This window comes from Carettochelys insculpta, chromosome 27 (genome assembly GCF_033958435.1).
Source record: "Carettochelys insculpta isolate YL-2023 chromosome 27, ASM3395843v1, whole genome shotgun sequence".
NCBI lineage: Eukaryota > Metazoa > Chordata > Testudines > Carettochelyidae > Carettochelys > Carettochelys insculpta.
The window spans coordinates 11,509,619-11,537,360 of record NC_134163.1 but is presented as its reverse complement, the minus strand read 5'-3'; the positions used below and the strand labels follow the sequence as shown (position 1 = coordinate 11,537,360).

General features: G+C 58.6%; 1 protein-coding gene across 1 annotated transcript; it reads left to right on the top strand.

Annotated features, from left to right (window-relative positions):
• The first annotated feature begins 1,989 nt into the window (after positions 1-1,989).
• SHC2 (SHC adaptor protein 2) lies at positions 1,990-22,780 on the top strand. The gene is made up of 12 exons (XM_074978309.1): positions 1,990-2,547; positions 8,911-8,981; positions 12,077-12,137; positions 12,508-12,627; positions 14,262-14,315; positions 16,988-17,039; positions 17,582-17,708; positions 18,357-18,537; positions 19,553-19,619; positions 21,092-21,247; positions 21,852-22,153; positions 22,288-22,780. The coding sequence occupies exons 1-12, from the start codon at positions 1,990-1,992 to the stop codon at positions 22,414-22,416; spliced, it is 1,878 nt and encodes a 625-aa protein (XP_074834410.1). The 3' UTR covers positions 22,417-22,780.
• The last annotated feature ends 4,962 nt before the right edge of the window (positions 22,781-27,742 follow it).

Below are 27,742 nucleotides of genomic sequence, written 5' to 3'. Positions count from 1 at the left end.
CCCTCTGGGACACAGGAGGAGACGGCCAGAGTTCTGCCACTGGAGCGACAGGGGTACTCCATTACCAGCAGCCGTAGTGAACTCTTATCTGCCGGGTGGACTAGCCTCTAAGAAGGTGACGCGGCCCAGGCAGCCATGGTATTTTGGTTGCACAGGATATGACCAGAGTCAGGACTCTGAGCCGCAGCTCTTACAGGGTTATCTAGTCCAGGGCAGAGCAAACTTTTTACGTCGGGCCGCGCTTTTCGTCCCTGTCAAACCGCCCCCCACCTCTCTGTTATAATCTGAACTGATGGAAACTTTGGCTCTGTTCATCCTTTTGGTCCATATAAGAAAATATGTAGAATGTAAAAACTTTATTGATTGGGAAAAACAGGTGAATCCACAGACATAAAAACAGGAACAGATTTCAACCGTTTTAATGAGCTGGGTGAGCTGAGACCCAGCAGCTGATGGTGCTGCACCCTCCCTTACAAAATCTCACCCCCCCACCCCCGCCAGGGGGCCCTGCCCCCCACTTTTCACACCCTTGCGCTATTGATTTGCTACAACATGACAGCAGGGAAAAGGAAGCATCAGAAACCTCTAGTCAATTCCCAATGTGGTTGGTGAACCAGCTCCCATTCAGGTCTTGACTGGTTGGTGATGCAACCAATTAACCAAGTCCCTGACTGGTTGGTGATCCAGCCCCTAACCAAGTCCCCATTGGCTGGTGATGTGCTCTCCAGCTTATCCACAAACTGTTGTCCTATCTGATCTTATACTTGAATATGGCCTACAGATATGGTCACCTCCTCTCAAAAGACACCTTGGCACTGGAAAAGGTTCAGAAAAAGGCAATAAAAATGATGGGGGGTTTGGAGCAGATGCCATAGGAAGAAAGATGAAGAAGATGGGGACTTTTCAGCTTAGAAAAAAGGAGATTAAAGGGGAATATAGAGGTTGATTAAAATCACGACTGGGGTGGAGAGAGTGATGAAGGAAAAGTTATTTACTGGTTCCCATGACACAAGAGCGAGGGGGTCACCCAAGGAAATGAATGGGCAGCCGGTTTTAAACTAACAAAAGGAAGTTCTTCTTCACACAGCGCGGGGTCGGCCTGTGGGACTCCTCGCCCGAGGAGGGTGGGAAGGCCAGGACTTTAACAGGGTTCAGAAAAGAGCGAGATGCATTCACAGCAGTTAGGTCCATCTATGGCTATTGGCCAGGCTGGGTAGCAGTGGTGTCCCCGGCTGCTGTTTGCAACAAGCGAGAAATGGACGACAGGGGAGGGCTCATGTGATGAGTCCCTGTTTTGTTCACTCTGTCTGGAGCACCTGGCATTGGCCACTGTTGGAAGACAGGATGATGGGCTAGATGGGCCTTCGGTCTGACCCAGGATGGATGTTCTTAAGTTCTGTTCTATCCCATGGATTTATAATGCCTGTGGATGGGTCCCCCCTTCATTCCCCCCCACCTTGAGGAGGCTGGAACGCGGCACCATTGTCTGGCAGAGACAAAGAACAGGAGGGCTGTAGGGGGCGGGGAGGGGTACCTGAAAGCGGTGAGGCTATTTTCCTAGTGCCCACAGCCATCCAGACCCAGTCCTGGCTGGGTTCTTCTGGGAGGGAGGCGGGAGTTGGAAAATCAAGCCCATCTGCCTCCCACTGGCCTGTAAGCTCTGGGCCTGCTGGACTAGGCAAAGCCACCCCAAGCTGTGTGACCGTGACTCCCTTCCTTGCCTGACACTGGGGGAGCGAGTCCCAGCTGGCCAAGGCTGCCTCTGCCTCTGTCCAGTGCTGTTTCTGCCATGGCGGAGCAGCGCAGGCCAGGTCTGCAGCAGCCGGCTTGCTGGCGGATGAGCAATAACACCATGACATCATTGCGTGAGTGGAGCCCCCCCAGAGAGGAGCGGGGGGCGGCGAGCCAGAGAGAGGCAGAGAGGAGTGCAGAGCGCGCCCGGCCAGCACTCTAAAAGCACTTAGCCAGGCACGCAGCGAGCGGCAGGGCATGCTCGCCGAGCCCAAGTACGGTCGCTTTCGCAACGGCTCTGTGACGCCCTCGGAGGACCCAGCCATGAGCAGCGAGGTGGCAGCAGCCGCCCCAGCCCCCTCGCCGCCCGCCTCCCTGGCGCACCCGGGCCCGCCGCTGGGCGAAGCCAGCCTGCCGGACGAGCAGGAGGCTGTGACCACCTTCTGCATGCTGATCCCCAAGATCCCCCAATGGAAGTTCGCCAGCCCCTCCGGCTTCCTGAGCCGCAGCCCCTCCAGCGCCAGCAAGGACCTGTCGTCCCCGGCCAAGCCAGGCGGCCCCGGAGAGGCAGGGCCACCCTCCTCCGGCCTGGCTGCTGTCCTGAGCGCCTGCGAGCCCGTCTGCCACTCTCCTTGTTCTCTGCAGGTGATGCACCGGTTCCGGGGAGGGGGCGGCAGGAAGGTGGCTCGGGTCGAAGGGGTCAAACTGGCCGGAGAGGAGTGGAACCGGAAAGGCAGCTTCATCAATAAACCGGCGCAGGGCTGGCTGCATCCCGACGAACGGGTCCTGGGATCGGGGGTCTCCTACATCGTTCGGGTAAGCCCGTCTTGGTGCCCACAACCACCGAACTCGCTCCCATCCTGACTGCGTTGGGGTGCTGAGGCCTTAGCCCTTGGAGCCTGGGCCCCTCTGTCACTACAAGCTGGGAGCCAGGAAGGGCGACGGGCCCCCAGCCATGGGTAGGGGGTAGTTTGGGGTGTCTCTCCCCCACGATACCCATTCGTGCTCCCCTCTGTTCACAGCCCAGCTGTCACCCGGCCCAGGGAGAGGTTGGTGTTGCATCACCAAAGGCTGTTGCCATTGCTTTTGTTAGCTGGGATTCATTTCTGAGCTGAGCCCTTTGGGGGAAATCTGGCCGTGCCCAGGCTTCTGCATGGGATGTAATATGACCACCCCGCTGCTCAGCCAGTGTGAAACCCCTGGGTGCTTGCCAGCAGCGCCGACAGCTCGTCCTTTGCTGGGCAAGGCTCTCCAGCTGCCTAGCGATGAACTGAGCCCCTGGGTTGTGGCGGGGGACTGTTACTCCTCCGCCATGCCACAAGCAGGGAAACTGAGGCTCACAGCAGAGTGAATTGGTGGGGAAGCAGACCCCAGCTCTCCTGACTCCCAGCCCAGTGCGTCAGCCACAAGACCACCACCAAAGACTCCAGCTGCCTCTTCTCCTTCAGGTTGGTTTGACGCCGCTGTCACTGGCTTCAGGGGAGCTGCTCCTGGTGTGTGCCAGCACCAGGGAGGGCAGAATCCGCCCCACATAAGCCATCCCCTAAGAGTCTCCAAAGTTTCTGTGTACCGCTTGAAGGAGGACCCAGAGGTTAGGGTGTTATGTGAGTGGGACCCACACATGTGGGTGGGGTTCACAGTCCCATGTTGGGGCACCGGGACAACTCACACAGTGAAAAAGTGAGTGTCCCTTACGTGAGCTTTTAGCTCACACTGAAGAGGCTCCTGAACTATGCTCCAGAGGTGCCAGGTTTGAGTCTGCCTAGCGGTGGTTACATGAGGCCTTAAACTCCCTGCTCTGCTTCAGGCTCCTTGGGTGAGTCACGTAGTCGAGCTTTGCCTCCGTTTCCCTGGCTGTCCACTGGGGATAATACAAGGGTTGTGAGGAGAGATGCATCAGAGAAAGGGAGAGGCAGGTCTGAACTTTGGTTTCCAAAGGGCTGGGCTGGCAGGGGAGCTCAGTGGGCCCTGCACCGTAACGTACTTGCAGCGCCATGGGGAGGCTACACCCGAAGAGCCCCCTGCCTGTGACTCCAGGTCTTAGAGCCGAGGCCTGGGCACGACCATGGAAATGGCTTTGCTGGGTCTGTGCGTCTTAGTCGTTGTCTGCCACGCAAGCGCCCCTGGGCCAGAGGTACACAGCTCCACCGATTGCATTGGCCCTGGGCTCTGAGCATCATGGAGGCAACGCCTCCAGCCCACAGGTGAAAGGAGGCCCAGGGGTGCTCGCTGTCATTGTAACCATCTCCCCCCAGCTGCGCAGGGGTGTAACAGATGGCACCAGGCCAGGCAGGAGTGCAGAGTGCCGAAATCTGGTCTGTCCAGGCGGCGAGGCAGGGTTAGTGCATCGGATTCCTGCACAACGCAGGCCTTGCCAGGCAGCCTTTGGCAAGTCACTTACGCTGCTGGCTTGTTGCCTCAGTTTCCCTCCTCTGCACCACGGGGATGACGACAGAGCGGGCGCACGCATGGGTACATCAGGAAGACAGAGGCCAGGAAGAGGCTGGTCTCTAGCAGGGGAGAATCAACTCCCAGCTGGCTGGAGGGGGGCGTGCGGGAAGGAGCTGGAGGCAGAGGAGTGCCCTAAAGAGAATGGGAATTGTTCCACAGATCCTGCTGAATCCCAGAGATTCTGGGGCTGGCCTAGACCCACCAGCTCCGTCTCTTCCCTCCCTGCCACAAGGGGCACCGGAGGAGGAGGAGGGGGCAGTTTAACAAACTCCTTAGTGGGGCCTGGGGGCAGGATGAACATGGGCCTGTGGCAGAAACTGAGCCAGCTTGTGAAGTCTGGACCCAGGGCTTCGGTTTAGGCCTCTCTCCAGAGCTACAGCCATGTTCCCCCCACCCCCAACCCAGGGGGTGATTTTGATCCCTTCTCTGGATTGCCCAGTGGTTAGAGCAGACAGACAGGAGGCAGGACTCCTGGGTTGTAGCTCCAGCTCAGAGTGGAGGGGAGGGCAAGGGGGGGTCTAGTGGTTAGAGCACAGGCTTGGGAGGAAGGACTCTGAGATTCTATTCAGACCCCGGGCTGTTGGGAATAATCATGTCCTCCCATGCCTCAGTTTCCCCAGCTGCAACACGGACATGCTCTTACATTCTTATTTGTGGGGAAACTAAGGTATGCAAAGGCAGGATGGGGAAACTGAGGCACAGAAAGACATAATGGGGAAACCGAGGCACAGGAAGATGTGATTCCCAAAGGAGCCTTGAGGCCTGCTGAGATTCTGGGGGTGTCAAGTGCTAGGAAGAATGGCCTTGAGCGCAGCGGGTGGTGCGCTTTGAGCTCCAGCGTTGGTGCTTCTGCTGGTGGCATTTGGCTCCTTGTCTTACTCTCCATTAAGTTGTGGTAATATACAGCCGCAGGGGGGAGGGCGGAGCAGGGCAGCCTGTCCCTGGTTAGCTTTGGCCCCTCTGCTTCCCCTGCCCCATCATAGATCATCAGCAGACGTTTGATGCCTGTGGGACAGCAACTAAGCGCTAACTTGATTTAAAGGGAAATGCGCAGAGGTTAACCCCTTCTGCCCTGGCAGTTTCTCCAGGACCCCTAAGAGGGAGCTTGCAGCCGGCAGAGAGAGGGATCTGGTGCCAGGGACAGACAGCGAAGAGATGTTTGCTTTGGTAACAGCATCTTTCCTTACCAAGGATCCCAAAACACTCCATTGCCTGTCACAGAACTGCAGCCACCTCTGGGGTGGACTGATAGCCTCCACACTGCTGTGTAAAACAGAGCAAAGAGGTGGAAAGGATTAAAGTGAAGGCCTGAGGCTGCCTAGGCTGAAAGCCTACACTCGAAAGGAAGGGGTGGCTGAGGTTGACAGCACATTTCTGTCACACCAGCAGCTGCAATCCCTGTCCGGGAGAGCAGGAGTCACATCAGAGGGCAGAGAAGGGGGCCTGCCCCATGGGTAAAGAGCCCACCTTGCAATCAGGATGTTGACAGAATATAATGCCAGGTGGGACCATTAGGGTTATTAGGTCGGCTTCCTGCGTAACACAGGCTGGAACACATTCCACCAGCCCAGCATTCACTGGTGGTGCTAGCTCTGCCACTGCCTTGCCAGGCAACCTCGGGCAACTCACTTATGCTGCTGGTTCTTTGCCTCAGTTTCCCTCCTCTGTGCAAAGGGGATGAAGACAGTCATTTGGAGGGGCCTGGGGAGACTCTGCCTTACTTGAAAAGGCTTTGGGGAGGAGGCTGGAGGGAGCCATAGAAAGGCAAAGTCCCCTTATCCCCAGTAAATATCCTCCTGCTCCAACCCCACCCCCCACAGCGAGAGTGGCAGCCGCAGAAGCCAGGCCCATCTGTGGGGCATTGTCCTGTCTCCCCAGCCGCTCCCCGAGGCAGGGCTTTGATGGCAAGCAAGCTGCTGCTCCGGCCTTAAAATGAAAATAGAGCTGGTGACCCTCCCTCCACGCCAGGCTATGGGGCAAATCAGGACAAGTTAAGGCAGCTGATCTGGGCCTGGGAGCCCACCCCCCAGAGAGAGGCCAAGGTAAAGGCCCTGAGCCCAAGACCCAGGACGACTGGGGTGGTGCCGGCCGCAGAGGAGATGCATTTTCATCACGGCTAGCTGGAGCTCAGCAGGCGAGCAAGGCGGGGGTCGAGCCCAGGGTGGGATAAGCCGTGAATTTCTTTCTCGCCATGGCGCTGAGCCCTGGGCACTGGCCAAGGCTGAGCATTGCTGCCCGTAGAGCTCTGGATTCCCTTCCCTCCATCCCAACCTCTCCGAGAAGGGGCCTCAGCCACCGTGCAGGTAGCCTCTGGCGCCTTCTCCTGGCGCCCGGCCAAGCCCCATTAAAGTGACCTCGCTGGCAGTGCCTGCTGGAAAGGCAGCTAATGCGCTGCTAAAAAGGGGGGGCACGGGAGGGCTGGATGGGCCAGGGGGGTGGGAGCGGGAGTGGCTGGCAGCCACACGACTCGGCTTCCGTGCCGATGGCCGGCTGGTGCGGGAGGCCGTTGCACTGTGATGGCTGTTGAGCAGCGGGCGGGAGATGGGGTTTGCGGGGCTTAGCCTGGTGCCTGGAGGGCTGGTGTCTGCGCTGCACAGGCCTGGTGGCTGCTGGCACTGAGCTGTCCCCTGGGCAGCTGCTGCAGCAGAGAAGCCACAGACTGAGCCAGGCGCCCATCCCAGTGGGGCTGCGGCTGGCCAGTGGGTGCCTGGCAATATGGCCTGGGCAATACGGCCTGGGCAATACGGTCAGCCTGACCCCCTCCCCCTGGCATCACCAGCCTGCAACCCCTCGGGGCTGGGTCGATTGGGATGGTGAGTGATGAGCTCGGCCTGATGGGGGGCAGGTGAGCCAGCCTCGCCTCCCAGGCTCCTAGCAAACTGGGGCATACCACACACTCCGGGCTGCTTCCCTCCTGTGCTCTTTGGCCGGCTCCAGCCCTGCCACGTGGTCAGCCCTGCCCAGGGGACCAGAGTCCCACAGACAAAGTCCAGCAAAGAACAAAACAAAAAGACCTTCACCCCCCGCACCAGACTCAGCTCCTGACGTCCTTCCTTCCAGGCTGGCCCCAGCCTCTTTCAGTACCCACCAGCGGGTACCAGGCTGTGGTCAATCCAACCATCTGGTCCAGGCCCAGCCAAATGCGGTCCTTTGCCAGGTCCCAGTCCTGTTTTCTGCTCCACGACTGGCTGTCAACTGCAGGGCTTTCCTGCCCTGCCCTGGGGGATAGTCAATGGCCCCAGCCTCCTGCCCATCCTGTCGCACCAGGTCTGTTAGCCAAGGCGGTGGCAGGCTCAGAGCTCTCGCCGCGAGTGGGGGACAGAGGGGCGCATGGCGTGGGTGTGACGTCGAACCATAGAACACTAGACCTGGAAGGCACCTCGAGAGGTCATTGAGCCCAGTCCCCTGCTCTCATGGCAGCACCAAGCACCAGCTAGACCGTCCCTGACAGGTGTCTGTCTAACCTGCTCTTAAACGTCTCCAGAGATGGAGATTCCACAACCTCCCCAGGAGGTAAATTCCAGTGTTTAACCACCCTGGCAGTTAGGAAGCTTTTCCTAATGTCCAACCTAAACATCCCTTGCTCCAGTTTAAGCCCATTGCTCCTTGTCCGATCCTCTCAGGCCAAGGAGAACAACTTTTCTCCCTCCTTCTTGTAACACCCTTTTAGGAACTTGGAAACCACTATCATGTCCCCTCTCAGCCTTCTCTTTTCTCGACTAAACAAGCCCAGTTCCTTCCCTCAGAGCTCGCAGTCTCTAGACCTTTCATCATTCTTATTTCTTGTCTCTGGACTTACCTTCCTCCCGCTTGGTGTCAGCCCCATAGCGAGTTCTAACGTGCCCTTCAGCTGGGCAGAGGATGGGAGTGAACCGGGCTCACAGACACAAAACCTCAGAGATATCTGCTGCCAGTTCTGGGGGCATCTGCACCCCCTTGGTGGGGGAGGTCTAGGTTGGATATTAGGAAGATCTATTTCCCCAGGAGGGTAGTGAGGCACTGGAATGTGTTACCTAGAGAGGTGGTGGAATCTCCATCCCTAGAGGTTTTGAAGTCCCAAATTGACAAAGTCCTGGCTGGGATGATTTAGCTGGATTGATCCTGCTTTGGGCAGGGACTGAACTTGATCACCTCCTGAGATCTTTCCCAGCCTGAGGATTGTATGATTCAATGATTTCAGAGCCTGGGCTACAGCCCACACCCGACCCTCTGCCTGGCTGTTTCTAGCCTTGCCACCTGTGCCCATTGAAACGGGCTTGGGCACTTGGCGCTGTGGAGCCTTCCTGGCAGTGTAGACGTATCCGTAATCTAGCTTTGCTCCTGCCTCCGGTTCCGTTCCCCACCACAGGGACAGGTCCCACTAGCAGCACCTTGGAGGCAGGGCCTAGCTGCTTCTCTCTGTTGCCCCCAGCTCCCTGGGTGCAGTTAAGAAAGGGGACACAGAGAGTGGCCTGCCCTCCCCTTGCCCTGGAGCAGCAGGGCTGCTAGAAACTCACTGAGCCGACTACGCCCCCTCCCCACTTCCCGCTAGTGACCCGTGCTGAGCCGCAGGCCCCCATGGCTCCGAGAAGAGAGGTGGGGGGTGAGCGATTTCCTTACGCTGCTGGGGCAGGTGAGCACCCCCTGCCTTCAACCTCCCGCCTGGCTGGGTCTCCAGCCACCTCCCCTGGGCTGGGGGTCTGAGCAGAGCTCTGGAGCCTGGCTGACCCCAACCCCTTTCTCTTCCAGTACATGGGCTGCATTGAAGTGCTGCGTTCCATGCGATCCCTGGACTTTAACACCAGGACCCAGGTGACCAGGTAAGCACCCCGAGCGCCCTGGCGCACGCGCTCTGGGGTGTTCCCGGGCTTCCAAAGGGGGGCACCAGCGTGCCAGAGCGGCAAGGCTGAGAAAGCTGGGGGGGTGGCTTAGTGCCCACCCAGCACCACAGGTGCTGCACAGAGCCTGCCGTCACCACCCACCCCGTGCCACAGCACAGCATAGCCCTACAGGCCCCTCCTTTGACCCCCAGCACCGACACCGTGTCATAAGACACAGCCCGGCCCGAAGGAGGGCCCGTCTGACCTGGCTTTCTCTGCCCTCCAGCTCGCCCAAGAGGGCCCCAGAGTACCACTGTGTAAGAGGGTGACAGCAAGGCCAGGCAGGGCCGGGGTTAAACAGAACCCGTTGCCCAATCAGCCCCACCCCGGTTCACCTGCCGCCAGTGTCAGGCCTGGAGGAGTATAAAGGGAGGGAAGCCCACCCAGTTTGGGGCTGACCAGCCAAGAGGCGCGAGCTGGCTGCCCCCCTGGTCAGCTGCCGGTGGGTATGGCCTCAGGACCTCCCCCAGGCACAGAGGGGAGTGGGGAACCCCTCTCCTGCCAAAGGGGGAACGAGGTTCCTGGGGCCATGCCCCAAACTTATCCCCTAGACTCTCAGGTGGGGCTGAAGGCCCAGGCCCTGGCTGGGGCCCTAGCCACTAGGCCACCCTGTCCCACGTGGGAACCGCTCACACGCTGCTTAGAAGCCAGATACGTACACCCAGCTTCAGGCCAGGCTGCTCACGGCGTTCGGTGCTGCTCCCAGAGCTGGTCTGCAGGCGTGAGCCCTTCATACTCGGCTCAGCAGCAAAGTCAAGGCCGAACGGCTCTGGGCAAACATCGGGCGGGGATGGACTGGGGGTGCCAGACAGCCTATGAGTGTGTGTGTGGGGGGAGCTGCTTGTGCTGTCCTGGGCTGGCGCTGTCCATCACCTCTCCCTGCCCCTCGGCTGGACAGTCCCCACGCCGGCCCCTGCCGGCCCAGCCAGGACTCCCTGGCCTCCAGCCGAATAAAGCCGCCCCCTCCGCAGGGGGCAGGGAGGGGACGAGCAAGGCGGATGCTGATGCAATCTGCAAACCAGGCAGGTGGAGGGGGGAGAACTGCAGACTCTCCTGCCCGCTGCTGCAGCGAAGGGCGGCCACAGGCGGATCGATCGATCGGTCGCGGGCAAGGGGAGAGGGAAGGAGGCTGCGGAGTGAGCAGAGCAGAGCAGAGCAGAGCACCATGGCGGCCCTGTCCCCCGCAGGAGTGGGGATGGGAGCTGGGAGAGCCAGCAGGAGGAGGGGGAAGGCACAGGAATGCAGGCAAAGAGGCTGAGACCTGCAGCCTCCTCGCAAGTCCCGGGATGAAGTCCTGGCTGACATCTGTCTCAGGCACAGGGGCTTGGGGAGCACGCTGGGAGCCAGGCAGCCCAGGCTGGTGTAGCTGCCGCGTGTTGGGAGAATGCCGTATTTACCTTACGCTGGGACCACCAGGCTTCCAGCTAATTGTTTTCCTTCAGGGTGGAATAAATTTTGTTAAGTGCACTGAGGCACGTGCACCAGCAGAAACACATGCTGCCGGCCGTGGGTGCTCTGCTAATCCTGAATCTCTCCCAGGCAGCCGCCCAGGCACTCAGCACACAGGCAACATTGGTGACCAGCAAGCAGGACAAAAGCTGCAGGCGCCTTGTGTGAGAGGCAGAACCGGGCCTCTTAAAGCTCCTGAGCTGTCGATTAGGCCTGAGGAATAACACCCAGCGAGGCAGGTTACCAGTCTCCACGTACTCCCCTGGATGAGCCCAGCATCCCACTGGGGTGCTGGGGCCAGGCCGGCTGGCTGCCCACACGTTCCCTGCCCAGCCCAAGGCTGCTCCGTCTGGCATGGCAACCTAGCAGCTGCCGATGGGTGCGTGCAGCATGGGTGGCTGGTTTTACACCCTCTCTTTGCTGGGCCCAGGCCAGCCCCTTGGGGTCAGTGATCCCAATGGCACCACCACCCCGGCTGGGGAAGGACACACACAAGCAGAGATGGCATCAGGTTCTCCGTTGATCCCCCTCCTGCCCAGTGCCTGAGAAACCTGCTTCCTGCAACGCAGTCACCCGCCCTGCCTGGAAAATACCCATCCTCCGGCCTTTACTGCCCCCCAATCCCACACTGCCCCCTCCTCCCAGAGCTGGTCACTGGCCCCGAGACACTGGGCGGGGGGACCACTGGCCAACTGGCACTCAGAGGGAGGAGCCGGAGCACACAACGAGTGGTGTTTAATTATTAAAGCCCCAGCCTGGAGACTGCCAGCGAGAGACAGAGTGTGTGTGTGTTAACAGCTGCTGGAAGTCAGTGTAAGACCCTCTCCCCGCCCCACTTTCCCAGCCACAGCTGCCCCTGCGCCAGCTCGATAGACGAGGAGCCAGCCACCTCCCACTACCCCTGCCCTAGCTGGCCCTGGGGCCCCTGGTGTGCAGCCCCCAACAATGCAGGAGGCAACATTTTAGCAGCAGACGTGTGGGGAAGGGGCAGGTCCCGCACCCACCAGCAGCTGCTAGGTTGCTGTGCCAGAGGAAGCAGCCTCAGGCTGGGCAGGGAACATGCCTGGCCCCAGCACCCCGGCCCAGTGGGATGCTGCGTTTGTCCAGGGGAGTAGATGGGGACTGGTAACCTGCCTTGCTGGGTGTTATTCCTCAGGTCTAATCAACAGCTCAGGAGCTTTAAGAAGCCCGGTTTTGCCTCTCGCATTAGGCGCCTGCAGCTTTTGTCGTTCTCGCTGGTCACCAACGTTGCCTGCGTGCTGACTGCCTGGGCGGCTGCCCGGGAAAGATTCAGGATTAGCAGAGCGCCCAGGGCCGGCAGCGCGTGTTTCTGCTGGTGCACGTGCCTCAGCGCACTTAACAAAATTTATTCCACCCCGAAGGAAAACAATTAGTGGGAAGCCTGGTGGTCACGTGGTCCCAGTGTAAGGTAAATATGGCATTCTCCCAACACGTGGCAGCTACACCAGCCTGGGCTGCCTGGCTCCCAGCGTGCTCCCCAAGCCCCTGTGCCTGAGACAGATGTGTGCCCAGACCTGATCTCTCCTAGCTTAGTAACCCTAGCCTGCTTGATTCTTTGCTTGCAGGGAAGCCATCAACAGACTGTACGAGGCAGTGCCTGGGGTGAAAGGGACCTGGAAGAAGAAGGTGGGTTGCTGTGCCTCAGTTTCTCCACCTGGAAAGCAGGGCTGAAGATGCTGACCTGGTTCTGCAGTCCTTGAGTGGATGCGGCTCTGGGTTATTATACAAGGTCCAGGTTCTGGGATCTCTCCCCTGGGATCCTCAGAGCACTGTCCCTGGGAGTCTCATCCCAGCGCTGTTGACCTGCCCTGCCCGCAGACAGGAAGCCGGGCCCCTCACCGGCTGTGGCTGGGCCACCGCAGCCCAGCAGTGTTGCAGAAGCTGCCTGCACTGTCCCCCTTTCCGGTGCCCTGTCACCTGCCTGGTTAGCTGAGCACAGCGCCCAGTGCGCCTCCAGATGTGGCAATGCCCCTCCAGCCCTTTTCTCCTTCCCCAGGCACCCAACAAAGCCCTCTTCTCCATCCTGGGCAAAAGCAACCTGCGCTTCGCTGGGATGAGCATCACGGTGAACATCTCCATCGACGGGCTCAACCTCATGATCCCCACCACCCAGCAGGTGAGCGCCCACCCCGGTCTGCCAGTCGCTCCAATGGCACCTCTGCTCTCCAGGGCTCGGGCAGCCCTTTGCGCACTTTAGAGCAGCCTCGAGCCTGCTCGGAATGTCCCCACCCCCTTTCTGCTCAATTTCATCTCGTCCTTCCTGGGCATTCCTCACCCCCCCCATAATCATCCTCTGCAACCCCACCCACCAATTCCCCAGACGCTGGGAAAATGGGAGGTGAACTCCCACCTTCAGAGCTGGGCAAACTTCCACTGCTCTCCGCTTCAGGCGCTACCCATCCAGAGTCATTCCCTCCAGATGCAAAGGATGGACGCTGGGGGCAGCAGAACCTGAACACCCGTTCCTAGGAAGGGGTGAACCCAACACCCGGCTCAGCGCCCCACCCAATTTGGGGATCAACTCACCCTGGAGGGAGGGGAGTAAAACTTTCGCCTGTCCTCAGAGCACAAGGGCGGCACAACTCAGGGTTAGGTGGGATGGGGAGCTAGTGGCAGGATGTAGGTTGCAATGCCAATAGGCCCTGGGGGCAGCCCTGTGCTCCAACCCCCAGGCAGCGCTCTGCTCTTGCAATCTCCCCCTGGTGTTTTGTCCCCTTTGAACAGTCAGGCAAGCAGGTCAGGATACACACGGCGGCTATAGGACAGGAGTGGGGGGACTCCCGGGTGTGATCCAAGCAGGGAGGGGACTTTTCTGACCTGACAAGACACTAGCCAGCAAGGCAGGAGGTGGGCAGGTGTGGTTGACAAGCCACAGCCTAGATGTCCTGGACAGGGCGGGGCGGGGAATCTGAGCATCGCTGCTGTCACTCAGGGCAGCCGGCATCTCTCCCGCCGCACCATGGCAGCCCAACGGCACAGGAAAGTCAGGGCATTGATTTTGGTGTGGGCTGCCGGCCGGCCGAGCCCCTCCTTCCCTCTGCTCTGTGAAGCCACCGGTCACGCTGGGCTGAGTGATCCCAGAGCCTCCCAGCGGCCTTTCGCCAGGACCTTGGGATGTGTTAGGAGGAGCATTTCTAGCAGATCTAGAGAAGTTCTTACTCCCCTTTAGGCAGCACTGGTGGGGCCACATCTGGTGTGTTGCATCCAGGTCTGCCCCTCCCCGACCCGGCCCTCAGTACAGAAAGGATGTGGATGCACCGGAGAGGGTCCAGCCGAGAGCAACCAAAATGATGCGGGGGCTGGAGCACATGACCTAGGAGGAGAGGCTGAGGGATTAGGGTTTATTTAGTCTGTAGAAGAGAAGGGTGAGGGGTGATTTGATAGCAGCCTTCAGCTTCCTGCAGGGGGGCTCTAAAGAGGATGGCGAGAGGCTGTTCTCAGCAGTGAGGGTTGGCAGAACAAGGAGCAGTGGTCTCAAGTTACAGTCGGGGAGGTCTAGGTTGGATATTATGAAAAACTATTTCACTTGGAGAGTGGTGAAGCATGGGAATGGGTTACCTGGAGAGGTGGTGGAATCTCCATCCCTAGAGGTATTTATGTCCCGGCTTGACAAAGCCCTGGCTGGGAGGATTTAATTGGGGTTGGTCCTGCTTTGGGCAGGGGGCTGGACTTGAAGACCTCCTCAGGTCCCTTCCAGCCCTAGGGTTCCAGGATTCTCTGATCTTTAATGCCTGCCTCTGTCCTGCGCAGATCATCGCTAACCACCACATGCAGTCCATCTCCTTCGCCTCGGGGGGAGACACGGTAAGGGCCACCCTCGGTGCGTGGAGATCAGAGGCATTGCTAGCTCAGGGGTGGGCAATAAGTTTAACAAAGGGACCACTCCTTGAATTTTGGCGCTGGTCATGGGCTGGCTCTGGGCCGCTGGAATGGGCAGGGCCTCGGGTAGAAGGGGTGAGGCTGGGGGGCAACAGAGAGACAAAGAGAGTGAGTGTGAAAGAGAAACACCTTGTGTGTGAGGCAGACTTCCTGATGCAGATTGAGTGTGGGCTGCTGTGTGTGTGTGACAGTGACTGTGTGTGGGGCACAGACTGGGGGGTGACAGTGACACAGTGTGTGCGCGCTGGCTGCTGCTGGGTACGTTTCTGCAAGAAGCTGCCCTCTGTCTCTGTAAGGGAAATCTGTCCTGCTCTGTTGTTTCCCCTTCCCCTGCAATACACTGAGTGAGTCACTGACCGTCCATACTTCAGCCTGGAGCAGCTCTACTGCGTGGTTCCCTCTCCCTGATCCTTGCTCTGCAGAGATGGGGTACAGGGGCAGGGGAACACCCTGATTTCAGCACGACCCTGTGCCCCTCCCCATCCCGTCCCCCTCTGCACAGCTGGCCAGAGAATCCTAGGAGCAGCTCGGCTGCAGGCGGAACAAGGAGTGGGGAGGGGCAGCTGAACACACGCTGTCGGCTGTAAGTACGCACGCTCTGCTCATCAGCTGGGCGAGCCCGAGAGAAATGCTTGGTGGGCCACATCTGGCCCCTGGGCATGATTTCACCCCTTCCTGCACTAGCGCCTCACGACCCCCTCCCTTCTGCGTCTCCTCCAACTCTTTCCTCGTCTCCCTCCATTGCCCCCTTTCCATCCCTCCATTCTCTCTGCCCCTCCCCCTTGTTTTGCCTCTGGCTCTCGATAGCAACAGTCACACTCAGCTTCAGCCCTGGACACCAGGAGTGGGGTGGGGAAGGGTTCCCACCTGATGGTATTTGACCAGCCTGAACATGTTACTTTATGGATTTGCCACATCAATTTATTCGTCCAGATTTGCATTACAGGCTGAACCTCTCTAGTTCAGCACCCTCGGAGCTGACGGGCTGAATGAGACAATTGGCCAGACCACAGGAGGTCAATATTGCCTAGCACATTACCAACACTTCCACGGCTTACTGGGCTCTGAGAAGACATTGAGGGGTTAAACCACAGCTCAAGAAGAGCCCAGAACACTGCGAGCCAGGCCTGGTGGCTGGAAACAAACTTTATGGGGCTGCAGGAAACTCGGCCACACCCATGATCCGCGGTCGTCCAGCTCATTAAAATCATGGCGGGCCGCGGCTGTTGCTGGACCAGAGAGGTTCAGCCTGTATTCTCGCAAAACGTGGGGAGGGCTCCCATTAAGTGTGTCTGCGTCCAGCAGAATATGCTGCCATGTTCCTGCCTCTGTTAAGCGAGCTCGAAACTGCTGTAAACACCGCAGCCATCTTCTCACCAGCGCACACGCGCCTGGCACGTGTGCGTGAGAGGGTGTGAGTCACGTGGGAGCGAGGAGACCCGGCGTGTTATCAATTGTGCCTGTTGGAGGGATCTGTTTCACTACTGCAAGCGGCTGTTGAAGCCAGGGAGCCTCAGTTGGCTGAGCGGGGAAGGGGGGAACCACAGGCACAAGAACGAGAAGGCCTGTGGCACCTGATCGACTGACAGATTTTGTGGAGCGTGAGCTTTCGTGGGCCAAGACGCACATCATCAACTGCACGTCACATCTTTGCAAAGTGGGTCTGAGCCCACAAAAGCTCGTGCTCCAAAATCTCTTCGTCTCTAAGGTGCCACAGGACTTCTTGTTTTTGTGGATACAGACGAACACGCGACCCCTCTGATCCAGGCCCAGGCGGGTTCCTGGCCCCAGCATACTTGTCCGTCAAAATAAAACAAACCCAGATGCGATGACCTCCTGAGGTCCCTTCCAGCCCGATGAGTCTATGAAACCCCCTTCGCAGCACCTGAGACTGTAACGAGGGTCCCTCCCTGCAGACAACAAGCTTTACACTACCACCTCTCCCCCCGCCCCTAGCCACCCCACAGGTGAGGATCAGAGCCTGGGCCACTGCATCTTTCATACCCAAAGCCCAGCTGTGCCAGGCGTGAGCTCCTGCAGCCGGCAGCGGTAGTATGTTCTTTATCTCCTCGTCGGGCTGCAGTCACTAGAGGCCAGGCCTCCCTTAGCCAGGGAGCCGGCTCCGTTGCGGCAGACGCCGGCCTTGCAGAGAGCAGATGGCCCTGGGGCGAGTTCCAGTGTAACGCACGTACTTCAGCTCTGGTTCATGGTCCCGGTTAGTGGCACTGAGGCCACTTCCACAGAGACCAAAGGAGTTTCTTCTCCAGCCTTAGCTGAGAGCCAGCTGGCCTTCAGCGCAACCTGGAGAGGCTCCTGTACAAAGCACCAGCGGTCCCAGGTCGGAGTCCACCTGTGGGCGGTTTCACTAGCTCTGGGTAACTTTCACCGGCTCTGCAGCCCACCCACCCCCTCAGCAGCAGATGAGGGAGCATAGCAGAGAGGGGGCCCCCTGCCAGGTCACCCGAGGAAGGGAGGTCCGCCAGCTGGGGTGGGTGTCGGAAGGCCTGCCTCTGGCTCCCCTTCACACCCAGGTTCGTAGCACTGCCTAAAGCCCCTAGATCCATAGCCACAACCTTCTTCCCTCTCTCTCCATCCAGGATACGACGGACTATGTGGCCTACGTGGCGAAGGATCCCATTAACCAGAGAGGTGAGCTGGGGCGGGAGGGGGTTAAAGGATGAAGGCTAAATGGAGAACCCACAGTGGTCAAAAGTAGGGAGTGGGGATAGCTCAGTGGTTAGAACATTGGCCTTGTAAAGCCAGAGCTGTGAGCTCAGCCCTTGAAGGGCCGTCCAAGGGCCTGGGAAAGGCTACATTTAAAATAAAATAATGCTGGGGATGGCGATAGGTCCTGCGGCGCGGGCAGGGGACTGGAGTCGGTGACCACTCGAGGTCCCTACCACCAGGTGTGTATTTCCGTGCTTCCTGGGTGCTCCAGGAGGGACTGGGTGCAGGGCGGGATAAAGGCAAGCTGGGATCCAGCTGTCTGGCTCGCTCAGTCCTGCCACAGAAGAGGTGGCAGTGCACGGAGGGTACAAATCCCTGCTCTGGGCCAGCTGCCCTGGTCCTGTGACATAACCCCTGAGCTGGCCTCCCAGTCTGCAAGCGAGGGGCGGCCCACGCTGTCTGCCACCACCAGGAGCTGGTGCACAGCCCTGCGTAACGTGCTTGTGTCTCACCCCGCCGGGCAGCGTGCCATATCCTGGAGTGCTGCAACGGGCTGGCTCAGAGCGTCATCAACACCGTGGGCCAAGCCTTCGAGCTGCGCTTCAAGCAGTACCTGCACAGCCCCCCCAAGGTGGTGGTGCCGCCAGACAGGTAAGGGGGGAGGGGAGACCCGGGGCCTGCTTTGGGCTCGCCCTGGCCAGCCTGGGTCAGCTTTTACACAGCTCCGTGCCCTCTCCTGGGCAGCCGCTCCCAGCCTGTTCCAAAGCTGGGCCAAGTGAATGACGCCTGGCAGCCTTCTCCCCGCCGGCATGGGACCTAGCATCCCAGCCGCGCCCTATCACCCCCCGCCAGGGGCTCTCCACACTGCCCAGCCCCCATGGAGTGATCCCCTGAGCTGCTGGAAGGACCCAGAAGGGATGTCGGTGCAGGAACAGGAGTTCTTCTGCTCGGTGCATTGGGGCGTTGCTGTTCGCAGCATTACAAGACATGGCCCTGCAGCGGGTTCCCTACGGTGCTGACTCTGTGGTTCTGTCACAGCGATGGGCGCTGGATGCAGGATGCTCTGAGTGCCAGGTGCTGCTGTGCCCAGGTTGCTAGATCTGGAGATACCGCAGCCGCTGGGGCCCTCGGTGTTAGGGCTGGAGATGCTCTGGGCCTGGTGTGGGGTTGCCGCGTCTCTGGCACCTCCAGTTCCCAGGGTGCTCTGCTCGATCCCTGGATGTCAGGACCGGGAGTGCTGGGTCGCTCTGGGCCTGGAGTCTACCTGCAGTGCATAACTCCATGTTGTCCCTCACGCAGGGTTACGGGGGCCGAGGAATCCGCCTGGGGCGACGAAGAGGAGGCGGCCGAGCATGATTACTACAACAGCATCCCGGGGAAGGAGCCTCCCCCGGGGGGACTCGTCGACTCACGGCTCAGGCATGGGGCATTGCTGGGCCATGGGCACTCACAGCCACTCTGCGCCGGTCACTTCAGCCAGGTGACTCCTGCAGGCCACGTGCCTGGCCTGCAGCTTCCCCCATGGCCCCCGGCCCTCCAGGCTTCCCACCCCATGGCTGCAGCCAGAACTGTGGTGCATCCTCAGCCTTCTCCCCAGTGCTGGAAGCTGCAAACCAAACCGGTCTGCAAAAAGCTGCAGGCAGTCAGAGGCTTACGGAGGCCAGAAGGGACCATTAGATCCTCTAGTCTAGCAGCAGGCAACCTGGGGGCTGTGTGTGGCTTGTCGGGTAATCCAGCTGCAGGCCACAAGGCGTTGCTGATGCTAACCGCCTGCAGGCCCCGCCCCCCACAGTTCCCAGTGGCTGTGGTTCTCTGTTCCCAGCCAATGGGAACTGTGGGGGTGGCACCTGCAAGTGAACGGGCCGCAGGGCACCGCATTCCACAGCTCTCATTGGCCGGGAATCGAGAACAACAGCCTTTGGGAGCTGCGGGGGGCGGGGCCTGCAGACCTTCTCATTTTTGCCAGACGTGTCAGTGCCTCCGGGGCTGGCGCGTGGGTGGAATACATTTTATGTGCACCAAGGCATGTGTGGAGGTGCACCACCAGTAGAAGCACACGCTGCCGGCTTACAGGGAATGCTGGTGGCCCCAGCCCCTGCTTGGCATCCCCTGGATCTCTTCCACGTGCATAACGCCCCAGAGGCTGCATCACCCCCTTGCCCAGAGGAGGGAACTGAAGCATGCAGGGGTGCAACGACTCAGCGGGGTTGAACATTAAAGGGTTGGTGGCTCTCTCACCGAGTCCTCGTCGACTGCACTGCCAGAGCAGAAGCTGGGCGAGCAGGGCTGCTGTGCGCTTCGGGGTGACCCTCAGCCGTGATCTTCCAGGCTCCGTTCGTGGGCCGGGTGCATTTGCCAGCAAGGGCAGCCCTGAGCAGGCAGCGAACACAGCCTCTCCTTGTCTACTGCCAGGGTCTCCCTTTCACACGCTCGCTCCTTCCCCCTGCGCCCCGGGGAAACCTCCTGGGTCATGGCTGCTTCATTTCTTCTTGCAGGTTGGCTTTCCTGCCCGGAGAGAGCACAACAGCCACATGGGCTCCCATTGGGACAGCGAGGCTCACAGTACGTCTTGCAGCTCAGTGCCTTCATTTAACCCAGGCGGAGGGCACAGGACCGCGTGGGCCAAGGATTCGCAGATGCCTGGGGTGGGACCCTCGGCGATGGGCCTCATTGTCCCTAGCTGCCCTGCGACCAGGGGAGGGAGCTTAGACCCAGGCATTAGGGCAGCTGCTTGGAGTGACACCCCCCCTTTCTGAGACCCACCAGTATTTTGGCATAAGTCCCACAGCCTTGCCCATCCACTGATCATTCGCACCGTCACCACATGGCCTCTCGGGCAGTGGTTGGGTGGGGAGTTCTGGTCACTGATGATCCCCTGGATGTACAGCAGCTGCTCCCATCACAGATGATGCAGGACACTTCTGCTCCCCTCCTCACGAGTCAGGGTGAAAGGGCCAAATCTGGGGAGTTGAAAGCACTCAGGGAAGGGGAGATCGGTGCCAGAGCACAAGGCCCAGGAGAGGGTGATCCTCAGGGGAGGAACAAGAGGATGAAACTCACTAGCAGGAAATTCAGGTTGCATAGCACAAGGAGCCCATCCCAGCAGGAGGGAATCACCTCCTCTGGGAAGTGGTGCAGGCCCTGACTGGCAGAGGCTAGCCCTGCAAAGCCCTGAATATCCGCTCGCTGTCGGCAGGGGTCCACAGCTGCAGGAGTGGCTGTGGTTGTCCGTAGCACCTTCTGAGGGATGTGGGTACAAATTTTATATCCAGAACCCTGCAAATTTGCAGATACCCACTTTCTGTCATGGATAGAGAGCAGATAGTCACCATATTGCAGGGTTCTGGGTATAAAACTTGTATCAGTGAGTAGCCTCATGTGTAGGTATCTGTGGATCATTTTTGCAGGTGGGGATATGTATTGCGTACCTAGAACCCTGCAAATTTGCCAGTCTCTGCATTCTATCCCTGGGTATGTGCAGCCGCATGTCTCCACTTTCTATCCCTGGGTTTCTGCTGCTGCGGATACCTGTGGATCATTTTTGCAGCGGCAGATGCAAACTTAGTGTCTGCCCAGCGCTCTGCCCATTGGTACAGCTGGACTGGATCAGGCACCAGAGGATAGATCAGGGGTCAGCAGCCCCTGGCATGCATGCCCAGAGTGGCACGTAAGCTGATTTTCATCAGCATGAGAGGCAGAAGCTCAGCCAGGAGCTTGCTCAAAGCCAGGCTGCCTGTGGGTTAACAAAACACCAGCTAATGCTGCCAACCCCGACCTAAATGGGAAAACTCTGACTCTTCATTTATTCGTGAATGGAACTGTTGTAAGCAGGACTCTTAGTGACTTTAAAAAGTATCCCTGGCGCTCGCAACGTCCATACAGGTCAAAAGGTTAAATTTCGGCGCTCCGCCTTGGAAAGGTTGCTGATCCCTGGGATAGACCCGAGGGAGCGATCCTGGTGTGGCAAGCCCAGCTCCTGCCTTTCTTTGCACAGAGCCTGCTGGCGCTCCCCACAAAACGGTTGCTTCTTCCAGGCCAGTCCTGTGACGGCTACCTCCAGGCAGACAGCCAGCCCCTGGGATGCCGTGACTACGAAGAGCACATGTACGTCAACACACAGTGCCTGGAGGGCTGGGAGGCGGACGCGAGGAGGCATGAGGAGAGCCCCACAAAGGACCTCTTTGACATGCGTAAGACTGCAGCATTGCCTGGCTTTGGAGAGGAGGGTTGGGGGAAGGTGCAGGAAGTGTTCCCTGTAAGCTGAGCGCGTGGGCAGCCGCCCAGTAGAGATTCAGATGCTGCCCGGCTGATTAGCAGAGCGCCCACAGCCGGCAGTGTGTGTTTCTATGGGTGGTGCACATCCACACATGCCTCTGTGCACAGAACAAAATTTATTCTGCACGTGAATGGGAAAATATGAGCAGAAACTCTGCTCCTGGGCTTTCTCTGTGCTCCAGATCCCAGTCCCTCAGGTGCATGGAGTCCTCTGTCTGAAGCCCATCAGAGTCCCCTGGGAGACAGGCTGACGCTCGACTCACCGGGGGCAGACCTCAGCCATGTCACTTTGTGCACAACTGGAAGGCGCTCAGAGCCGAGGGTGATGGGCACAGTGTGTAGGGTTTGCGTTGTGGATCAAGGCCTTTCCAGGAGCCAGCGCCTCAGCCCATCAGTGGGGGAATTCCTCCCCCACCCAGCTGGCAGGGGGCTGCGAGCCCTGACTGAGGGCAGCTGCCAGGGCTGGTGCTCTGGGAAGTGCCTCCCCTCTCCTGGCCCCACATACTTGATTTCATGCAGGGCCTTTTGAGGATGCCCTCAAGCTGCACGAATGCACAGTGACTGGCGGGGCTGGCCTGCCTCTTGAGGACCAGTGGCCTAGTCCGCCCACCCGCAAGGCTCCCATCGCCCCCACGGAGGAGCAGCTGAAGCGGGAGCCCTGGTACCATGGGAAGATGAGCCGGCGCGACGCCGAGAAGCTGCTGCAGATGGATGGGGACTTCCTGGTGAGGGACAGCCTCACCAACCCCGGGCAGTACGTCCTGACGGGCATGGACGGCCGGCAGCCCAAGCACCTGCTGCTGGTAGATCCCGAGGGCGTGGTAAGGAGTGGGCTGGGCAAGCTTGGCCTCTCCAAAGTCAGCCCAAATGGCCTGGTGCTGCATCAACCTCCTTTTGGGGTGGGGCCCAGCTGCCCCGTCTCACGCTCAGCCTCCCGCTCCTGTTGTTCCTCCAGGTGCGGACCAAAGACGTCCTGTTTGAGAGCATCAGCCACCTGATTAACCACCACCTCCAGAACGAGCAGCCCATCGTGGCGGCGGAGAGTGAGCTGCACCTGAGGCAGGTGGTGAAGAGGAAGCCATGACGGCTGGGTGCGTCCCTCGCCAGGGGCAGGTGGCAGATTGGGCAGCCTTTCCTGTAAGCTGAGCGCTTGGGCGGCCACCCAGGAGAGATTCAGGGGCTGCCCAGCTGATTGCCGGCAGCGTGGGCATCTATTAGTGGTGCACGTCTGCCCATGCCTCGGTGCACAGAAAAAATTTATTCCACACCGGTGGAAAAAATTCGAAGGACCCCTGAGATTAGGGCCTGATTCTCTCCGACGTCAGAGCAGCGGGGTAGTGGGGAATTGACCCCTGCCCTCAGAGCCCCTCTCAGAGCCTTAAAAGAGGGATAGAGAATAAGACAGAGAATATCTTATTGCCTCTCTATAAATCCAGGGTACGCCCACGTCTTAAATACAGCCTACAGATGTGGCTGCCTCCTCTCAGAAACGACATCCTGGCATGGGAAAAGGTTCAGAAAAGGGCAACAAAAATGATGAGGAGTTTGGACCAGGCTCCGTGTGAAGAAAGACAACAAAGACAGAGGCTTTTCAGCTTAGAAAAGAGGAGACTAAGGGGGGATGTGAGAGAGGTCCATAAAATCATGACTGGTACGGAAAAAGTGAGCAAGGAAAAGTTATTTACTTGTTCCCATAACACAAGAACTAGGGGTCACCCAGTGAAATGAATGGGCAGCAGGATGAAAAGTAACCAAAGGAAATTCTTCTTCACACAGTGCCCGGTCGGCCTGGGGAACTCCTCGCCGGAGGAGGGTGGCAAGACCAGGACTTTAACAGGGTTCAGAAAAGAGCGAGATATGTTCACGGCAGTTAGGTCCATCTATGGCTATTGTCCAGGGCGGGGAGGAGCAGTGTCCCTGGCTGCTGTTTGTCAGAGACTGGAAAAGGATGAGGGGGAGGGATCGCTTGCTGATTCCCTGTTTCGCTCACTCCCTCTGGGCACCTGGCATTGACCACTGTTGGAAGACAGGACATTAGGCTGAGCCAGTCTGGCCATTCTTGTGTTCTCCCTCCTCTGTGCGGGTGTCCAGGCCTGGTATCCACATCCTCTTGGGCTGAGCTGATGGGGGTGGCTGGGAGCTGGACGCTTCCAGCTGCGCAGGGTGGGAGCAGACTGCTGGGCAAGGACAGCAGCAAATCTCTGCCCATAGCTTCCAGCCCAGCAGTCTGCGGCATTGGGGCGGAGAGGCAGGTAGAGTTGGCCCCCGGACCAGGCTGATCTCTGGCACCAGTCTCCTCTCTGGTCCAGAGCCCTGCAAGGAGCCAGTGCTGTGCCCTGAGCAGCTGCCCAAGGAGGAGAGGGGAGCCAGGTGAAAAAGACAAGGGGTTGCCATTGGCAGAAAGCCCCCGTGCCCCCTCTGCTTCCCTTAGAGTCATAGAATCCAAGTGTAGTTCCCAGAGGCACTGAGACCTCACACTAGGGTGAGTGAGGTCTCTGCTCTACAGCCTTGGCTGAGAGCCCCCTGGCCTTCAGCTCACGCGGTAGAACACTGGTGCTAGCAACCCAGGTCTGTCAATGTTCCACAAGGGCTAGAGGGGAGGGGACCTCCAGAGCTCCTTGAGTACAAGCCCCTGCCCAAAGCAGGACCAACCCCAACTAAATCATCCCAGCCAGGGCTTTGTCCAGCTGGGACTTCATATCTCCAGGGATGGAGATTCCCTTTCTACTGTAGTTAACATGTTCCAGTGCCCCACCACCCTCCGAGGGAAGCAGGTTTTTCTGAGAGCCGACCTTTCTCCACCAGTGCCACAATCAGCCTCTCCCTTTCCCCAGGAGGCTGTTTTACAGCTGCTGCTCGATCTCCCTCTGTCCACCCATGGCCACGTTCCCGCTTCCTGCAGTAGCACCTGCTTCCCTCTGGCCTGGGGAGGGCTGTGGCTCACCTACATGGGGTGCTGTTCCCATGCCTCCAGGCAGCCCCCGCCCCCTGCCCCTCCATGGTCCTCTCCCACCAGTGGGAGCTGGCACATCCCCCCTCGCTCTCTTATAGCTGTGGGCCACCTTCTCTCTCACTCTCCCCTGCAGACTGCTGCTCTGTCCCCTCTGTCCCTCGAAGCTGCAGGCTGCTGCCACGATCCACACCAACGTCTCGCTGCCTTCAGACCCGGGACGGTGGCGGTGTATTTATTCCACACGTGTGATGGAATCCAGCTGGAATGTGAGCAGGCTGTCCCTACCAAGGCACCGAGAGGACACACGCCGAGCTTGACTCTTGGCCATGTATGTCCCACTGGGCACACACCCAGTGGCTCCAACCTCCCTCCCCCCACCGACTTCTTAGACTAGTAGTTAATTAAAGAAAACCTAGTGCGAGCGGAGAGTTTCACTCCGAGAGCCACTTTCAACCCCTGCTGGGAGAGGACAAGCACAACTCCTGCGTTCTTTGCTGCCTTGCCGGGCGATTGGGCAAAGTCGCTGCTCTGTGCCTCAGTTTTCCCCATCTGTAAAATGGGGAGGATGACATTGAGGGAGAGTTCTGGCATTCTAAATAGCATCCTCTCAGCTGTTAGGTTCAGTTGCTGTTGGAGACCCTCAGAGAAGTAAGGAAGCTCCTTTGGAGGTATAATCGGGTGCATCTGCCGCGGGAGGTGTCAGAAGCATGAGGCCCCATTTCCATCTGTAAGGAAACTAGGAGCCTCTTCCCCGTCCCCCAGAAGCTGGCGTGGCCAAATCTTCCCACACCAGCCCCTCTGGGAACAGCTGCTTTGATTCCACTTTGCTGCCGTGATGGGGTGAGCTTGTCATGACGTCATCTGGTTAAGCTGGCCTGTCATTAGGGAAATGACATCAGATCTCATCAGTGCTCTGCTTATTGAAACAGGAGCTGGGGAGAGAGGAGAAAGAGTGAGGCAAGCGAGGGCAGGGCCGTCCCACCTCTGGCAGGCATCTCTCCCCCCGCACAGCCACCTGGGAGGTGACAAGCCTCAGACAGGCTTGTAGGACCTCGCCTGGCTGGTGGCACTGCCCCTCATCTCTGGTGAGGGTCGCCAGGCGCCTGCTTCCTTTGGCTGGGACTTCGCCAGGCCCTGACCTAGGGACACTCGCTCACCAATCAACTGGTATGCAAAGCTTGCAGCTTTTCCAAGCCCAGCCGCTCCCAGCTGCAGGACATGCCAGGTGTCACCTTCCTGCTCTTCGGAAGCTCTGACCTCCTCCCGTTCCACCCAAGCCAGCACTGCAAGAGAGGACGGGCGGGTGGGGGAAGATGCTTTCTCCAGCAAGCTGGACCTTGTCCCTCTGTGGCACACGGGCCCGTGTCACTTTGCCGCAGGACTTTACAAATGACCTGGCAGTGCGCACTCATCGGCTGGGACCGTAGGTGAGAATTTCACAGGATGCCTGGACAAGGACTGGCTGCAGCGCGCTGGCCGGCGGGGCAGCGTCTGACCCGCAGAGGGTCGGCTGCTTTGCATACGTTTCTAATTAAACGTGGAAATGATCAGATGGCCTGAGCCTGTTCTTGCCTCGCCTCCACCGACCCTGGCACAGCACACGCCCTGGGGGGAAGAGATAAATGGAGCCATCTGCCTCTGAGCTAGCATAGGACAGCTGCTGCTCCTTGCAAACAGCTGCTCCACTGAAATCTGGCCCATCCTTGGCCCCTGGGCCACCTTGCAGATATCATCACTTGATCCTCCCTCTGCTCCAGACACTGAAGGTCCCTATTGGCCCAAAGGGTTGATTTCTAAGGCCCATTCTGGCAAGGGCCTGATTACCACTAGGGAGCTGTGTGGGGCAGCTCAGAAGGCTTCCTCACCAGGGCTAGAACTGAGGTCCTCCAGAACGACTGGCATCAGCTGCTACAGCGAGAAATCATGAGCCAAGTGGCCCCAGGTGGGGCTGTAGGAGCCTCTGCAGATCAGGCATAGAGGAGAACACCTAAAACGGGGGCTTGCGGACACCCTGGCTAAGCAGACGCCTCATTTCTAATGCCCCTCAGCACTCTGCTCCCCTCTCCCCAAGCACCTGCTTTCCTAAGGGGTTTCTGGTGGACTGGGCTCAGCAGGTGTGTCCCCACCCTGCGATCCATACTGGGCACCACTGAAATGAAGAGGGCGCACCCCCTCTACGGGAATGCAGGTGTCTGGATTCTCGCAGGAGCTGGGCGTGGGGTGCCCCAGACCGACAGAGGAGCAAGCCTGCACTGACATCTGCAGCCGTATCCAGGGTTTGGACTCAGCCCAGCAGGGAATAGGAAGGGATTGTGGATTTCACACCTGGAGCAGGGATCTGATTCTGTGGTGCACACACTCACACCCACACCCCCCCGCACACACACTGACAATGGAGGAGGAGCTTGGTCATATTACCTGCATTTGTTGTTTGCATTGTGGCATCTCCAGCAGCCCCAGGCTCACCCTCCCTGCCCTCCGTGCAAGACAGGCCTGGTCGCTACTCTGTGTTATTCAGCTCTGATCTATATTTAACTAACTCAGTTTGGGTGGCGTTAAGGCTGATCCCTGCTCTGGCACTCTAAGTGCAGGAGGTGGGGACCTGCAAAAAATACCTTCCCTCTATAGACTTCAGCTTACAAAGCTTCCCAGGGTCACAGCTTCTCTGACACTGGGAGGGAGCTGCCACTCCCAAGTGAGAAATCCCTGCTTTGAAACCCAGGGTGATACACTTGGCATGTCTCCCTGTGGGGTAACCCTGAGCTCTAAACCCTCCGTTAGAAGAGCACTGAAAAACAAACTGCAATCTCAGTCCTTGGCGTGCACACACACAGACCTCCTGTCACCTTCCCGGACACAAGAATCAAATCATCGCCTTATAAAAGTATCAGAGGGGGAGCCGAGTTAGTCTGAATCTTCAAAAACAACAAGAAGTCCTGTGGCAGCTTATAGACGAACAGATATTTTGGAGCATCAGCTTTCGTGGGCAAAGAAAGTTTATGCTCCAAAATATCTGTTCGCCTTATAAAAGTTGATTTTATTAACAAAACAAAAACAACACTTTTGTTAGGTGTATTTGGTTGCCAGGCGCTACAGAGCAACTAAAAAAAAAATTAAGACCAAGAGGATTACTTCCCTGGGATTCAGTTTAAAAGTTACAGAGTCTGGGGAAATGTACATCAGCCAGCCTGAGAAGTCCCGCACCAAACCCAAAATTAAAAATAACCCCTCCTGCATCAAACTAAACATTTCCTTTCTACCCCCACAGCTGTTATTCCAAGGGTGCTCTCGAGGCCTGGGTATTACTGAAACTTTCCAAGCCTGCTTTCAGACTAAATCCCTCTCTGTATCTCTCCTCTGGCCACACAAAAGACTCGCCCAGCAGATAATTGCTTCAAGTCAAAAATCTCCCTTTTTCTTCCCATTGGCTCAACTGGCTGCTTGCCAACACAGGACT